This window comes from Apus apus, chromosome 17 (assembly GCF_020740795.1).
Source record: "Apus apus isolate bApuApu2 chromosome 17, bApuApu2.pri.cur, whole genome shotgun sequence".
In the NCBI taxonomy this organism is placed as follows: Eukaryota; Metazoa; Chordata; class Aves; order Apodiformes; family Apodidae; genus Apus; species Apus apus.
Genome location: NC_067298.1, coordinates 4,330,655 through 4,348,022, shown reverse-complemented (window position 1 = coordinate 4,348,022; position 17,368 = coordinate 4,330,655). Strand labels below are relative to the sequence as shown.

Sequence of the window (17,368 nt, the reverse complement as noted above, 5' to 3'; positions counted from 1 at the left end):
AAAAAACATTTTGGCTTTTGTGGTTCTTAGAGAAGCCCCAGAGGTGAGGATAAAAACCAAAAGGGATCAGTCTTCCTATGGTCTGACTCTTCCTGAGATCAGGTCTTAACTGCTACAGCTGAGCCTATGGCAGAGCAGTGATTCCTGCCTGCTGTCAACCCCGTGGAAGGCCCAAAGCTGGGTCTGCCATCCCACAGCCCTGCTGAGCCTGAGGGGTGGGTGGTGAAGGACCTGCAGGACTGAGGGTGTTTCTGCAGGGCAGCCTGTGAAAAACAACATCAGCTCTCCCGGAGCTGCTGCAGGACAGTGAGGTGGGCACTGAGCACTGGCTTCTTACTGTGGGCTGCTGGGACAGGGTGCCAGGGCCTCTGACCCTGGGAACAGTGGGATCTGCCCTACCTGGACCTCTATAGCCTTCCCAGATCTTTGTGAGCCTCATCTCCTCTGGCAGGAGGCACGGCCTCAGCACCAGCCTCAACAGCTCCAGCCCCAAGGGAGCTCCTGGAGGGGCACCAAGGGCAAAGCTACAAACTCCTTTACCCCAGTCACCTTTCTTCTGTTTTCCAACCAAATATTTTCTTCTATTCACAATGGGAATCGTTCAGGGGAGGGAAGCTTGCAGAAAAAATGGTTTCAGTAGTAACAAGAAGAGAGACTTTGGTAGGTTATTGCAGGTAGGAGGTATGTCTGTAGCTTCAGGAAACTTTTGGGAGTCCCTGGGAAGCTGGTAATGCACCTCTGAAGGAAGCACAAGCTACAAAATTGCAGGTTTTAGCTTAGCTGGGCAATGTTAATGAGAAAATATCATGGGCTGCAGGTGGAAGTCTCCTGAATCCCATAAATTTATTTCTAATTTTTTCTGTTTTCCAAAATGAAGCAACACAGTGCAAAACTGCTCCTAAATCAGCCTGATGGTGAGAATTACTAATTTGTATCAGACCAGACACAAACTCAGGCAGGTAAATACAGACTAAACCATAGCAAACATTTACAAACTTTGACATGCTGTGGGCATGGAAAAGTTTTTGCTGTAGTTTTGAGAAGGAGCAGGCAGACTGGGGCCAGCATCTTGTGTGACAGAGGTATCATGAGGGGATGGCACAGGAGTGGAGATGGAGGGACAAATCCTCCTTTCTGCTGGAGACACAAGGAAGATGATAAACAAAACCCCAGGCTTTCTTTCAACTGCAGTGCAGCAGCTTCACAGTAATTAAAGCTTGAGCTCACCAGCTCTGCCTGTGCCTGCTGCAGCCCAGCTTGCACATCAAAGGAGACGTTTCCCAGGAGGACAGGTCCCACGTCACCAAATGCAGGTTTTGATGCACACTATGGGCTGGTGTCTAAGTGATGATCCAGAAAAGCCTCTAAACAGCAGCTCATATTGAGCAGATAAGACATCCCCCTTGGGCACCCGGCCTTATGGAGCCTCAGCCATGCCCTGCTGTTTGGGAAGCACAGGCTCATCCAAAAGGACCGTCCCTGGAGCAGGAGATGACCCTTTGGGGCAGACTGAGCTCCCAGAGCTCAGGCTCTGCAGGCACTGCACAGCCATAGCATCTCCTCCTGCTGGCACCTGGCCTCCTACCCAGAGAGGATTTATTCCTCCCTGAACAGGTCTCCAATGACGTTATTAATCAGGGAGATGGACGAGTACAACAGTTTATTAAGCAGTGGGGATGAGTGATAAGTCTGGGTGCTGCTGCCTGGGATAGCAATCAGGAGAGGGTGAGCAAAAGGAAGAGAAGAGCAGCATTGTGGGTAAATATATGATGTGCTTCTGGTGGTGATTATCCTCCAAGTAATTAGTTTTTAAATCAGGCAGACGTTTCAGGAACTACTCACTATGAGCTGCTTTAATTATTTATACTCCCTTTTATTCTTATTATTCATAGTCATCCTCTCTGGACAGTGATGATCACTGGGTCAGGCTGGTCAGGTGGAACTGGGACCCACCTCCAGCATAGCCTGGCCAAGCAGCCATCTCCTCCAGTGCCACCAGGCACCTCAAGAGCCTGGCTGTGCTGGGGGGGTCCTCTCCCTCCCACAGCCAGGCGAAGGGGAACGAGTGCCCGTGTTGCAGTGGAAAGCCCTGCTCCGATCGGTAATTAAACTCTCAGTCATCTTCATTTCCCTCATTTGTTAAAGTGAGGCCACTCAATAAGCCATTAGTGCAAGGCCCTTTCTGTCAGCTACAGCATCATTAGGCAAATTTCCCTTCCAGGCAGCTTGGGAGGGCACAAGGCAGGGGGAGAAGCCCCTTGCCTGCCTCCTCCTCTGCCCAAGCCTTCCCCATCCACCGCCCTCCTGGGATGCTCCTGCCCTTCAGCCAAGACACTGGGGAGAGGGAGGATTTTACAATGGCAAACACTTCCCCAGCTGGGATTTTCCCAGAGCACCACACAAACCTCTGCTCCATCAAAGCATCTGGTGTTGCTGCTCTCCCTTCACCAGCCCCACATCTCCGGAGCTTCGAAACATCTGGAAGTGATTCCCTGCTCCATTCCCATGAACAAAGCTCCGGCCTGCCGAGCTCCTCCTCTGGGCTAAACAAAAGCTGCCCTTATTGCTGAGCTGGGGGGTTCTGCCTTCCCCTTGCCCCAGCCACAGACCATTTCTCAATCTGTCACCAGGAGAGCATCTGCCTGGAGAGCCCTGGTCCGTGAGCATGGTCAGATGCTGACAGTGAGGAAAGATGCAGAAAAACCAGACACAGCACAAGAAAAATAGAGCATATGGGGAAAAGCTGCTGCAGACTTGTCCAGAAGCAAAGCCCATGGTCCATGTTTGAAATGACTACCACTACATGCTGATTTTTACTTTTTCCTCCCCAAGAGCTTTTGCTCTGGGTCTTGCTCCAGTTCTGAGCGAGACCACCTCGATCTTGCTTTGCCCCAATAGATTGATTTGGTAGAGAAAAGCTGTGGAGGTGAAGAGTGTCTGAGCAAAGGGAACCACAAAACTGAACTACAGCACAAAACAAAAACCCCAGTATTGCTAGGAGTGGCTTTAGTTTTGGGGCAAAGGGGGTGCATCAACTAACCTCACTGCACACCTCACTGGACGCCGTGCAAGATGAGCTGATTCACTGCTCTGAAACCCAGATGGCAGCAGAAGAAAAATGTATATAAACCTATCCTGTACCCTACACACCCAGAGAAACCCAACCTCACTTCTGCTCTGTTGGTTTTGTTCTCATACAGTACCAGGACAACAGAATCTCCAAGGGGTTGAGGTGGAAAGGACATCTGGAGGTCATCTGGTCCAACCACTTGCTCAGCCAGTGCCACCTACAGCTGGTTGCCCACAACCATGTCCAGATGGCTTTTGAGTTCAACTTACTTAGGAGGAAAAAATGCAGTAGACATGTAAGATAAACACCAGACGGGATAATGTCTTGTCTGCAATAGGAAAGAGAAACATGGTTTTCAGGAAGCCCAGTCCTTAAAGTGAAGCCAACTTCCAAGGGCACCCCAAGGCCAACCCTGCAGATGTAAAGGGTTTTGAAGACCATCTGCCAGTGAAGCCAAAGCCACATTTGTGTGACAGGCAAGCTGCTGTCTGGCCTTGAACTAGATGCAACCCACTTCTTAAGAAAAACATTAGCAACTGCAGTAGAAACAGCTTCACCACAAAAGCAGAAGGAGGGGACCCACCTGCCTCCCTCAGGATTTGTACGGACACGGAGGCTGCACTGGCCTGGCATTTTGTAGAGTACCTGGAGCAGATATCTGGGGTAGGAAGAGTTAAGGAGGTGAGGAATAAATAAAACATTCATCCCAAAGTGAGCAGAGCAAAGCAGTGATGGAGCAGGACTCACTCATCACCTGCAGCCCCACGGGGTTCCTGCAGCAACAACCACACCAAGGCTGGGAACAGACATTTCCAAACAAGCCTCCTTCTAGTTGCATTTGAAACATTTATTTTGGGAAATACATATTAAACACTATTATTTATACAAAAAAAAAGGGACTAAATTTGTCATAATGCTTAGAACCCCCAAAAGGCCATTTGAATAGATCTGGATGATTTGTTTTTGTGTTTTGGGTTGTTGTTGTTGTTTTTTTTAAATTGTATTATTTATTTTTTTCTTCAAAAAAAATAGATCAGGTTACAAAGGAGAAAGCAGCGTGTCTTGCTTGACCCAGCTTGAGATATCAACTAGAGGAAAAGAAAAGTTTAAGATGATATTTGCAGAAGTGCCTCACACAAGAGATATTCTCCCCTTTCATAGTCTTTTTCTTTAACACTTGAAATATATATATATATATTTTCATTTAATACACCTTTTTGGGTCTTGTTTTTGCTAAAATATAGCAAGTCAGCAAGTAGAGAGTTGTTCTTCCCCAACAGTCGTGCTGTAGCAGGGGGAGAAATGTGAGTTAGGGGGAGAGTGGGTTCTCCTTGTGGTGCTCCTCCCCACACACACCCCTTTGGCTGCTGGGGTGGGGGGGATGTGTGTGGGGAGCCCCTGCAAACCCCCCGCTGAGCAAGGTTATCTGGGCATGCCCACCAAGAAGGAGAGCAACCTTCTTCCTTCTGGTCACCTGTGCTGAAGAAGGTGGCTCTGCCCTCTGTGGAGACCATCAGGTGGGCTTTGCAGGTGCCTTCCAGTGCTAGAGGGTGGGACACGCTGCCATTATGGGATGTGCCCTCCCCTCAAAAAAACCAAAAAAGGTGATTTGCAGAAAGTTTTCTCCCTTAGAGAGGATACGGAGACTGACGGGGCAGACAACAGAAAGGCAAGCAGAGCTGGGGAGGGGGCAGGACTGCAGAGCTCTGCTCCAGGACCACCTGCTGCTGTGTCATGGTGTTATTTCACCAACTCCCCCTTGCAGGGTCTTACTTACTGGAGACTCATTGAAAGAGGAGGTGATGAGGGGCAGAGCAGGGGGGGCCATGGGGCACAGCACCCACAAACACTGCCCCAGCCCTCCCCACGGCTGCGGGGCTCGGTCTGCACAGGGACAAACCCCTTGCACAAGGACTAGCAGAACAGAGGAGTGTGTTACACAGACATGTCACACAGGGGATCAAAGAAATAATAAAAAAGAAATAAAAAAATACCCAACAGCCTCCTGACATAGGGAAAAGCCCAAGAATCACACAGGTCAGACAGGACAGCCATCCATCTCCCACCACCGCTTTGCAGAGATGTTCCCCTCTCAGCCCCCTTTGGACAAACACACTTGGAGCCTTCAGCAGAAAAAAACCCACCCAACTGAATGAAAAATAAATATACGAATGTTCCCAGGACATCAGCCACATCTGTGGCCCAAAGGAGAGGAAAAAGGAGTCTCTACAAAGTGTTGCAGACCTTTTGTAGGCTGTAAAGACAGACAAGGCAGCCCTCCCTCCCTTCCCACTCCCAGGCTATTGCAAGGTAACAGTCTGAAAAGGCACTTCTCCCAAAGCAGGTCACTCTGCCTGGCCGGGGGTCAGTGACAGGCGAGGTGACACCTAAACACTCCCAGTTTATTGCATGTAGGCAAGGTAGAGGGGCTGGGTTGGGGGCTGGTGGTTCCCAAAGGGCTGCAGAGGGCTTGGAGGAGGTGGCAGGAGACAAGGATGGCACCGTCTTGCACTCTTCATACCAGTACCTTGCTTCCAAAGGCTACGTTCACCTGGAGGAACCCTTGCCTTCAACGGACGGAGAAGAGCCTCTGCATGGATGGGCAGGCAGGGCTCCTGGGGGCATCCCAACCCTGCCGGGCCCTCAGATCTGCTCCCCTGAGCTTGGCTGTCAAGCCAACACTGGGGGCCAGTGAGAGCCCAACCTCTGCAGGGGACAGGTCCCCAGCCCAGGGCTGCTGGGGGGTGCTGAGCAGAAAACCCGAGCCATGGAGCAGGTGGGAGCGAGCGGTCACTCCGCTCCGCACGACAGAGACAGCGTCTGGTTATTTGGTCAGTTAACATTGGCAGGGGGCTAGGGGGGGTGGGAAGAGGGACAGTGGCAGAGGATTTATATAAAAATAAAGAGGGAAAAGGGGAGAAATAGCGAGCGTGAGCGAGCAAGGTCCTGGCTACGGAGCGAGACGGTTACATTTCGTGAGCCACCAGCTCTTTGTCGGTCACGCCGTTGGAGAGCGAGCTCTGGCCCTCGTTCAGCCTCTTCACCCTGTAGGCTTCAAAGTGGATGTTGCTGGTAATATCCTTTATGTTCTGCATGTGCGTCCTGCAAGAAAGGGAGATGGGGGCAATGGCACCTCGCTGGGTGCAGGCTCAGCCAGCCCAGCCCTTGCAGCCCCCAACCTCTGCTTTCAAACAGCCCCGCCAGCCCAAATTTCCCCTCCTGCTTTACTGCTTAACAATAACTAGGGCATGGGGGGAAGCAAAGACAATTCTGAGCAGCCAAGACAAGAAGCCTTCACCTGTACCAAGAGTCTTGGGTACATGGAGCCCTGGCTGCATAGCACCCATCCAGGAAGACCCCAGCCCTGCAATTGCCTGGGTTCTGTAGCCCCACACATTATCTGCCAGCAACAGCTCACATGTGTAGTGTTTATCCTGCATTTAGGAAGAGCCCAATGGCCCCTCCAGCAAGCCCAGGGGGCTCAGCCTCCCATTCCACTGCAGAAGGGACTCCACTATCAAGAAGGACTAGCGATCACCCAGACCCCCAGTGGCACAATCCTGGGATGCAGGAGGGTGATGTCACCAGACTGGGAGAAGGACTTGGTACTGGTGAGGGATCACTAAGGGAAAAAGGTTTCCCAGCTGCTTGAAGACAAGCTGGAGCCACACAGCACACTGCCAGCAATCTTGGAGTCTGTCCTGACCCATCCACTGCTCCTCTCGTCCCTTAACTCAGCACCATAGCTAAGAAAAGCCCCCTGAAGCCATGTCCCATTGAGGGGGGCCACCCCTCACAGAGGGGCTGCAGAACTGCAGCAGTCTGGGATGAGATGGATAGATGGAGGGATGAGCAGAGGGAAGAGGCTGCTGCTTCAAGCTGGACTGGGCTCTCCCCTTTCTCTGGATGTCACCTGGTGACCAAAGGCTACAGGCACAGGGCACAGCTCTACTGACCTGATGAGGAGGTCCCGCAGGTAGGCGAACTCACAGTGTGTCGTGTTCTCCACTGGTAGGAAGAGAGAGAAACCCATCAGTGTGTACCCATGACATGAGTATGACAACCACTTGGGGTAAGGAAGAACCTATGGGGCTTTACTAGCACGTAGAGGGCTGAGATGGACACTTGCCCCCAGGGGCTCTAGGGTGCCATACTCAAAGAGTCCTTTCTTGCTGCTGTAAGGCAGGTGATTTACCCAGGTACCTGTCCCTTCCCACCATCTCCCACCAAATGAAGGATGTTCCAGCAGAATCTCCCACCACGAACCCCCCTGTAGACCAACACAAGCTTAAGTGGGCCCCAAACAAGGCAGGGAAGGGACGGAGTGAGCTTTGCAGCAAGCACCAGGCACAGCTCCACAGTGACTTTGCTGCCCGGGCTGCTGGTGCTCTAGAAGGACATGATCTCCTGCTGACAGAGGCTGCTGCTGCCTGAGCAGGGCTTGGAGTGAGCAAGAGTGTTTGTAAGAGGGAAAAATCAAGGGGTGTTGCTCCAGCACAATCAGTCTAACAGTCCACAGTCTACCAGGCATTTGAATTTAAAGGATCAACTCCCTTTTTAAAAAATTTTCTCCACCCAAACAGGCTTGAACATAATGCAAAAATGGCAAGACAACAACTAACACTGCTCTGCAAAAGCAGCCCGAGGCCACGGCTGGGTCCTGGGGCCTCCCCGTGCTGAAGAACGATGCCACATGCAGAAGGTGAATGTTTAAACTCAGAGCTTCCATGGGCAGAGCACAAGAGGGCAGCAGAGCTTTAAAATGCACTGATTTCCCTGGCATCTTTGTGAAGCCATCCTTCAACACAGGATTCCTATTAAAAAGACTCGTAAATGAGAAAAACCCATTAAGTGAAGAGGAGGAAGGTAAGACGGGTGGCACCGGAGACATTCCAGTCGGCTGTCAGGGACAGGGAAATGTGTAGAAGCACTGGAGGCAGAAGCCTTCATCTAGCCTTTAAACCATGATTTAAAATGGGGGGATAAAAAAGGAAGATGCTGATGGGATAAAGAAGGAAGAGATCCCACAAGGGCACCAGCCAGATGCACGGCACAGGGTGCAGAGACCTAGAGATGCAAGGGGAAAGGTTCTAATCTGGGCTTGAGATACAGAGACATCAGCACTTCACTCCTGTGCCCTCAAATCCAGCCTTTAGGCATTTAACCGTGCAACCAGCAGGAGCCAGGCCACAAGAAACCCACAAGTGTCCCCTGCAGCACTCAGCAGCCCCCAGAGGCACACAAACGCCCAGGAACTCAGAGCAGGAGCACTGGCCAAGGTGTTTTCAGTGCCTGAACACCAGGGAAGTGATTTTCTTTGGAGGGGCAGGGAAGTACTGTATACACCTCATCTTCTAATTGCTGGGTTTGGACCTCATCACCTTCTGTCAGGGCAGGGAGACGGGCTCAGGAGGTAGGGAAACAAGGACAACTTACCTTCAATGGTGCCCCACTTGGTCTTCCTTCCAAGGATTCTTCTTCCATTAACCTGGTACTCCTGGTCACTTCCCACTACTGCAAATGGGATCATTTCCTGAAGAATGACAAAAAAAAAGGTTACGTTTTCCTCTTGAAAACAGGTCAGGAAGCCAAGGCAGTGAGCAAAGTCCAACATCAAGGTGCTTTCAGGTGAGAGTTTCATGGGACGAGCTGGTCTGTCCCTGATGCTCCTGAGCAGCATTGCCTGCCAGGGACCACAGGCAGCCCAAGACCTGGTGTCGCAAGCAGATGTGGCGAAGAAGAACCCTTTCCCACACCTGGACAACAGCATCTCTCACACACACGCCCAGTGCAAAACCAGTATAAAAACAGCCCAAAACCAGTCTAGCCCAGCACTTCACTGGCAATTGCCAGAGCACAGACAAGGCAAAGTATCATGATGCTTCCCTGGGAATTGCCCCCAACGTCTGGCAACATGTGGCTCAGTCATTTCCTGACCAAGGTGCCATCTTTGTACTTAAGAGGCTCTAAAAGACATTTTTCTTCTTTGAACTTGTCTTTTGAGCAAAAAAACTTAGTTAGTTCCTACAGAAAGGAACTGGACAGCCACGAAAGCAGAGCAGCCTACGGGCAAATTACCTCCAGGCACCCGGCAGGCTGCTTCTCCACCAGGGTTGGTCAAGGGGCCATGGGGCCCCTGTCCTGGGGCAGGGCCAGGGGCCATGGGACCTCCCTGCTCACTGGTTGCTGAGGGCACCTTCGAGGAATGAGGCTAGAGGAAGGAGCAGTGACATGGACAGAACACCTTCCCCAGGTACCTTTCTCACCCTCCTATCCCTGGTCTAAGCTCTGGCAGGACCCTCGGTCCTGGGCAGATCCTCTGGACAGGGGCACAGCAGCTTTGGAACAAAAACAGAGGCACTTTGCAAGAGACCCCCCAGGACATCACCAGCACCCAGAGCTGCAGGGCCCATCCAAACCCATCCAATCCACATCACCAGGCACTAACCCTGAATTTCTCATTCACTAGCCGATCTTCAGAGTCTTCATCAAACTCCTTCTGAGGATACACATCGATCCCATTGGCAAGAAGATCAGCCATTATCTAGGAGAGAAGAACAGAGGAACATATGAAGGAGACATGGGCAGAAGAACTGCACTCCCACCACAGCAGCAGCTCCCAAACAACTCAAGAGGCTCTCGTGAGCAATGTCCAGCAGCAACATCTTCCCCTTCCATCCTAAACACTGCCCACCCTGGGGACAGAGACCTGTGTTCAACTGCCACACACCTCCCAGGCACCTGCCCTGGAATCTCTGCAAGAATCTGGTGCCAAGACATGGTTCAGACTGGTGAGATGAAGTTTTATGAGCTGGGTGTTGCTTTGGGATTAAAAAACACAGTAAGACAATACAAGCTGCACCAAGCAATGGGGAATGTAGCTTCCAGGCAGGTAGCCCAAAGTTAAGAAGCTGCTTTTTGGTGTCTGCTTATGCTCCTTGGAAAAGGAGTCTTGGCAGTGCCTGATCCAAGGGGACAGGGACACACACAACTTCAAGTGTGGCCTCTAAGGGTATCACCTCTGTGCAAGGGGCAGAGATGCTGCAACCTGATTCCTGAGTGGAGGCTCAGCTCACAGGGAGCACAGAGGAGCATTCTCCACTGCTTGCAGAGGTTGGGTTTGGCCCCCAAAACCAGTCTGGATATTTCAATGCCTGATCCTGCTCACGAAGAACTGGGAAGACACTGGTGTGGGAAGGGGTGGCTCATCCACTTCTGCACAGAGGCATCAAACATACCCTGGCTAATGTCCTGTCCACCAGTGGAGGTGGCCCCTGAAACTGCTCCTTTGGCAAGACCTCCTTTCCCTTTGCTTCACTTCCCTGCAATTCAGATTCACGGACCAAGAAACTCAGTGGCTTCCTTACTTCTGCAGGGAATGTTGAGGCCACCACACCTGCAGCCACATCCATCAGCTGCAGAAATGGATTTACAGCCCCTTACTAAACCCCACAGTGGGCCATCTCCATTTCTAGGCAGCACTAGGTATGGGTGCCCAGAGAAAAGCCCACGTCTCTCTGTGGGTACAGACAGACCCTCCTTGGCTCCCCACCATGGGAATTTCATGCCTTGCTTCCCCCATAAATCTTGCTCAGCTGAGCTCAGCAAACCCAGCTTTTTTTGCCTGGTTCCTGTATCAGTGCATGATGCTGCACAAGTTGGGTTTGCTACGTGCAGCACCTTCTACCTCCTAAAAGAACTGAAACCAGCCTGAAAATACCAACAATCACAAAGGAGGCAGGAGAAACAGGCCTCAAGACTCAAGAGCTCAAAACTTATCCTGCACTGACAAAGATCCAAAAGAAACACAAGGAACTGGTTGGAGCACAGGCCCTTCCTCCAGCCACATGGGATCGCTCAGGGCTGCAGCCCCAGGAACGCGCTGGGCTCCCCGCCAGGCACTCGCCTTCCCAGCCCTGCCGGGGCAAGGCAGGGGAGCCGGGGAGGGGGAAGGGGCAGAAGGGGATGGGGACAAGAGATGGGAGCCCAGATAAGAGCAGCCAGCCCCTTACCCTCTGTTTGAAGTAGTCCCTCTCCTCCAGCGTTAACGTGTCGGCTTTCGCAATCACGGGGACAATGTTGACCACTTTGCTCAGGCGTTTCATGAACTCGATGTCGAGCGGTCGGAGCCTGAAAAACATGGCAGGAAAAAAAGGATTTGTGCCCTGCTGGTGAGGAAAGGGGCTGCTGCAATCCCTCGGCAGTGAGGGGGCACTCAAGGAGTGGACACAGAGAGGGAACAACCTTTTTTCAGATCGGGAAAATAAAGACATGTTGTGAAAAGCACGACAGCACAGTCTCACAGGCGGTTTGTAGACCAGCACTTCAAAGCTCCCTGCTATCACCTGTGAACCCTCACAAAGCCCCAGGGAGTGGGAGAGGGCTTTTATCTCTGCTTGGCCACAGGGGACTGCAGGAACTTGCCCAAAGCTACACATGTCCTTGGTGTAACCAGGATGAGAGCACAGGCAATGCTGGCTGTGGGGCCAGCCCACCCACTATGTACAAATCAAGCTCGGGAGAGACCACAGAGTGAAACTGCCTCCAGCCCTATCCAAGCTGTCACCCACCACCCAGGGACAGCACGACACAGAACTGGCCACAGGTCACTCTTCCTGCTTGCACTGACTCCTGCACCAGCCCATTGTGCACGAGCCAAGATTGCATCTTGCATCCACCAGCTGGGATTCAAAAAGGCTCCACTAATTCTCCAGGGGTTCACACGGCACTGAAGAGAAACTGCTTGTTCAGAGAGCAAAAAATGTCAGAAGATCTCTACAACAAAAGTCTCAGCAGAGGAAAGCTGCGGAGATTGCATAACCCAAATGATCAGCCCCTTGGGAAACCCCTCCCTGCTAAATGCTCCTGCTGACAGCACGGATATGACCTCCAGTGCCACCTTGGTCTGTGTCCAAGGGCTCTGGTCCAGCTGCAGATGGTGATGAAGGCTCCTGGCCATGACTCTCCCTCATTACTCAGTCCTCTCTGAAGGTGTTTTTACTGCTGGGGGTTCCCAAGCTAGCTAGAGTAAAGCCCTCCTTGGGATACCTCCACCTGCTGCTGCAGGTCCCCCTTGGTGGCTCTGGAGGTGGTGGGCACATAGACCCATGCAGGACATTTGAGCAGATGTGGCCATGAAAAAGGAAACGCAGAGGTCTCAGGGGAGACCTTTGGGGTGCTCATGCATTAAGGAGCCTGTTGGAAACAAGCTCCTGCTGAAAGCACACAGGGAAGGGGCAGCACAGTCAGTGACAGAGCCCCAGAAGCAAAGGGACACTTCTGCCACTCATATACACCCAGTGTCCCCATCCTGCAAGGCCATCCCTGTCTGGCTCCAGTCCCAAGGGAGGGACATCCAGCCCCAGAGAGACCCTCTCAGTTCCAGCTGATCTGAAAACAGCAGCTTGAGGCTGCTCCAGCACAGCCAACAGTGGTGACCCAGCCAAACCCTTCCCTGGTCAAACCCACTCCTCTCCCAAGGATCAGACTGGATCATGCCAGATGGACCTTCTCCCCACACAGCTAACAGCACACATAGCCCAGAGCACATTGTCAGCATTCAGACAAACCAGCTCCTAACACAAACTTAGGAGTCACAGATCACCCTGGGCCCCAGGAAAGAAAGAGCTTGGCTATTAAAAAAAAGAAAGAAAAGAAAAAGACACAAGAAAACCCCCATGGACACATCTAAGCAGACTTGCTGCTGGCAAACATTGTTTGGAGCTCTGCATAATGTATTTCCCAGACCTCCAAGGAAGTAATGCAGTTATGCTCCTTTCCCAGCAGATTTCTTTACCCTCCTCTCTCTTTGCTGTTTTTCAAACAATTTTTCCCCTTTAAAAGCCTCTTCCCTACTGAGACTGTGTTCCTGCCTCTTCATTAGCCTTTCTTTTTTTTAGAGTGAAGACCAGGATGCCTATGTAGATGAATTCACAATCAGCCAGATATTTGAGTTTCAGCTCAAGTGACATGTAAGAGCCCTGTTACTGAGCTCTCACTGGTAGCTGGAGGATGCCAGCAGTGAGCCTGAGAGCAGTACGCAGAGCCAGAAGCCAGCCCACACCCCTGCCCACCACCACCAGCACCCACACAGGCACAGCAGCCATGTCCCACACTGGTCAACACCCAAAGCCAGAAGAGCCCAAGGCACCTTTGATACAACATTCTGCTCCAATCAGCTTCTGCAAGGGCCTTGTAACATGGAGGTCACCTCCCACGGGCAGCTCCCTGCACCATCCTGGAGAACAGGAAGGGAACCAAGGGTCTCCCCAGAAAAGCAAACTATGTTTTTAAGGTATTCTTGCAAGTTTCTAAATATTCTACCAATACCTGCTGGGTAGCCCAGAAAAACCTTTACGTATTTAAAAGAAACTGGTTCTTTTCACTAAGAACAACACCTGATGCTAGACAGCCCAGTTCACCTGAAGACTTCAAAGGAGAATGAACAGCTTAAGGCCATCACAAGTGCAAAGAGCCTGATTTGCACTAATAGGCCTGTACAGACCCAGGCAGACATGGCAAAGGTCATGATGGGGCAAGACCAGACCTAATTGCTCTTAAATCCTGCTGCGAGGCACAGCTCAGGACAGCAGGGACTTCTGCTGGGATCTGCAGGGGCCAGTTTTGGTGTTTAACCACCACCATTCTGTGACAAGCTGCAGGCACAGCAGTGCTGGTCTCTGCTGGGTATCTGGACTTGGCTCATCCACACAAAACATCGATGCCAACACCTGGTGAGGACCTGCAGGGAAACCCTGAGCTACACAAATACACAGAGCAGCAGGAGAAAGAGAGTTGTCTCAGTTTGGGTGCACACAATCTGCTCCAAGTAGATCATGAAAGCGAAGGTAGAGCTCAAGAAGAAAAAGTATATGTTTTCTCCCCCTTCCCCAAAAGGTCCCTGATATTATAAACTTGCAACCAGACACACATGCATGTTGGGCTTTGCTGAGAGGGGTTGGAGGAGCCCCAGGAGGAGTGGACGGGCTGGAGCAGGAGCTTCAGGAAAGGCTCCAGATCACCCCAGCCAGTCCTGGTTGCTCCCCCATCTCCTCTTGCCACAGGGCTGGGGAAACTAGAGCCACTGGGTGCATGGCTGGGCACATGTTATTTCTGCATTGCTCACAGTCACCACACAAGGGCAAGATCTAAGCAGCAGCTCATTCCTGCTGGTTCCCTTGAAACACCACTATACGAACCAAAATTCATGTCGAGCTGCAAAGTGATTTCCTTTTGGTTTTGCCCCAGATCAAACTAGCAGCAAGAACTGGAGCTGTGCATTAGGCAGATACCAGTGAGCACCCAGCAGCCTCCCAGCACCAGGATGTGTCAGTGGGCACCTGAGAGGGGCAGCTTGTGGGGAAAGCTGCAGTGGGTGGCAGGCTGTCAGCCAGCAGCTCTGGTACAGGCAGAGAAGGGGCTGCTGAGGCCAGGCAGTGTTTCAGAGTCCCGTTTCAGAGCTGAGTGGTGCTTTGCAGGGGTCAGAGCTGAGATATTTATTGGGTGGCAGAGCAGGGCTTGTGCAGCTGCAGCCAGAAGCCCCTGCCAGCACCTTACTTAGCCTTTGCAAACATGGTTTTATGGGAGTGTTACAAGAAGGACAGGGTGTGTGCAAACTAGATGGGTTGCAAAGCCTGCTCTGAAATCCCTGCAAAGGGAGACAGGAGCAGAAACTTCTCTGCTGATTAACCCTTGAGTTGCCCAGACAGGAGGGCTAGGCTGAAATGGAGCTGAGCAACCCTCAACTCCAGCTTCTGGAGCTGTGCACTTGGTTAGTGTTGCTTTTTCCCTCCTCTCCTTCCCTTTTTATTTAAGAAAAAGCAAGTTCCCCCCCAATGGCTCAGCAGGCTGAGCCCCAGCTGCCTGCAGCAGCCAAGTGCCAGGGAAGGGATGCCGAGTCCTGTGGCACATCTGACCATGGAGCAAGGAGGGACAGGTGGACACACAAGTCACTGCTGCTTTGGTTGCATCACAGGGTGATGCAGGTCCCCAAAGGCAACACAAACAAGCCCAGTGTTATCCCTATCCTGGGATGGATGGCACCAAGCATCCTGGGAGAGCAAGTGACACGGGAAGCACATGGATGGTTCCACATGGGCATGGTGAGGTTCTCCACAGCTGACTGTGGCTGTCCCTGTAGCGGGTCCCCGCCCCTGTGGAGCCACAAACCTGCATTCAGTATTGTATGATGGCTTCATGACATGGCCTCCAAAAAACTTATCTTCCAAAATGAGCATGAACCTCTGCTGCCAGCACTGCTGCAGCAGCTCCACCCTGCAGGGCCCATGGACAGCACCGGAAAAAGCTTGTCCATGGGGAGAAGAAATCTAGCTTGGGCTTTATAAGGGGGCAGCAAGGAAACTCAATGCCTGCACAAGCTCTTGGAGAAGCAAAATTTCCCACCAACTTCTCTCTCCTGGTGGATTTGTTCCCCTTCACTCATTCCTCAGCTTATATCCATTCCATGTCAGGAGGGGACATTAGAGCCAGAGGTCATCTCTGACACTGGGGCAGGAAGGCACAGTCCTCCCCCCAGCCAGGGTTGGGGACCAAGCACCGGCCCCATCCGGGCTATCAGGCTACAGAGAAGGAGGATCAGCACAGGGCTCAGCAACAACAGCCTCCAACCACTGGGCTCGCTTGGATATTGGAAACACATGTTTGTTGGAGAGAAAGAAAAAAAGCAGCTGAACTTCCAGGCAACTGCTGCTCGCTGGCGGGTGAGAGAAACCAGAGCACACGGCTGGAGGGGCTCCGGCAGGGGACACGGGGATGGGGCTCCAAGCCACTGCCTGCCTGGCCTGGGGATGGCAACAACCACCCCCCAAAATTTACAACCTCCACACAGGTCACGTATCTGCAGGGTCCAACACTGGATGTGCTTTTAAGGGTTAAAAACCCAAAGCAATGAGAGAAAGTTTGAGCATAGCTAATGCTGCAAGCCCCTGACCTGCCAAGGCAGGGTCTACAGACAGGGCCAGAGATAAGCAGGACCAACATGCTAGACTGGCCTAAAAAGTCGTTTCCCTTTGAAATAGTTTCTGCTTTATCATATTCAACCATAAATGTTTTGTTGGGTCTCTCTGCTCCCAATCAATGGCTGGTTACACAAGAAGAGCATAACTGGCCCATGCAGTCATTTTATTCCAGTGGAGGATGCATTTTTGGTCTACCCACTGACAGAAGCAAAACAAAGTCTTTTCTGTTGGAATAAATCTCTACATGGGGAAGAGGAAAAGGCTGACCCAAAAAAAACCCCTACACAGTCAGAGCCAGAACTGGAAGGAACTGACACAAATCAAAAGCAAACTTAGGTCTCGTTTTCTGTTGTGATACTTTAAGTCACATTTCTCAAGGCATTTTAAGTGCCCCAGATTTTCACTGCGGGCTACACGCCCAGGAAAAAAAAATATATGAAGAAAAAAAAAGAACAAGATCTGGGCCTTTGATGCTGTTGCTTGAGAAGTGCCAGAGCCAGGAGAGCTCTGCACTGAATAAACTGCATCCCACTTGCAGACTAGTCAAACAACCTACAAAATACCCTTAAAGGGTGAGGGTGTTCGTTCCCTTGGCAGCACAAGGGAAACTGGCTTCTCCCCCTACAAAGGCAGGGGCACCGCAACGAAAATTAATGTTCTGTTTGCAAAGGCAGCCTTCGCATCCAATTTGACTGCTCAGTGACTGGTATCCATCCTCAGTCAAGCAAGCAAGGTGACCAAAGCAAAGCAAGCAGCTAATAAGAGCACAGGAAGGCTTTAACGGTCCCTTAGAAGAGGAAACTTCATGTTTTTCTGGGGTACAGCAGCTCTGCTGTGGTACTGCGAGGGCTCCATGTGCTACAGCCCTAGGAGGGACAGCTCAGCACTGTCTTCAAGCTCCTGGAGTCCCCAGGAAACACAGGGGGATCTCAAGGAAGACCCTGATGGCTGAGCTGCCTGAGACCAAAGGCAGAAGAGGGAAGGCCCGAGGGTGTGAGCAGGTGGGTACGTACGAGTGGCCGGTGGCCGGGATGAAGTATATACAGCAGTGCACCCGCGTGTCGGGGATCCGCTTCTTCCGGTTGATGTTGATTTCCTCCTGCAGGTACTTCTCGTACTGGTCGTTGATGAACTTCATGATGGGCTGCCAGCTGCAGAGAGAGGAACACGGGATGATGGGTTTGTGTGGGGGATCTGGACTACTCTGAAACCTCCCACCTGGCCTGACTGTGTGAAGCAGAGCCCGCTGAGCCAGGGATGTGCCATGTGTTACAGAATCCCATGTGACAAACCGACCAACCCAAAACACACACAGGGAATG

At 51.7% G+C, this 17,368-nt stretch overlaps 1 protein-coding gene across 6 annotated transcripts in view; it reads right to left on the bottom strand.

Annotated features, from left to right (window-relative positions):
- Positions 1–3,896: 3,896 nt before the first annotated feature.
- The window catches only part of SEPTIN9 (septin 9), a 130,417-nt gene continuing 116,945 nt past the window's right edge, over positions 3,897–17,368 (bottom strand). For all 6 annotated transcript variants that reach the window (XM_051634536.1, XM_051634537.1, XM_051634539.1 and 3 more), the window contains 6 exons: positions 17,061–17,198; positions 11,083–11,200; positions 9,519–9,614; positions 8,507–8,603; positions 7,027–7,078; positions 3,897–6,172 (listed from right to left, as the gene is read on the bottom strand). In XM_051634536.1, coding sequence (XP_051490496.1) covers positions 6,037–6,172; positions 7,027–7,078; positions 8,507–8,603; positions 9,519–9,614; positions 11,083–11,200; positions 17,061–17,198 — 637 coding nt within the window. In that variant the 3' untranslated portion in view covers positions 3,897–6,036. The remainder of the gene's footprint in view (positions 6,173–7,026; positions 7,079–8,506; positions 8,604–9,518; positions 9,615–11,082; positions 11,201–17,060; positions 17,199–17,368) is intronic.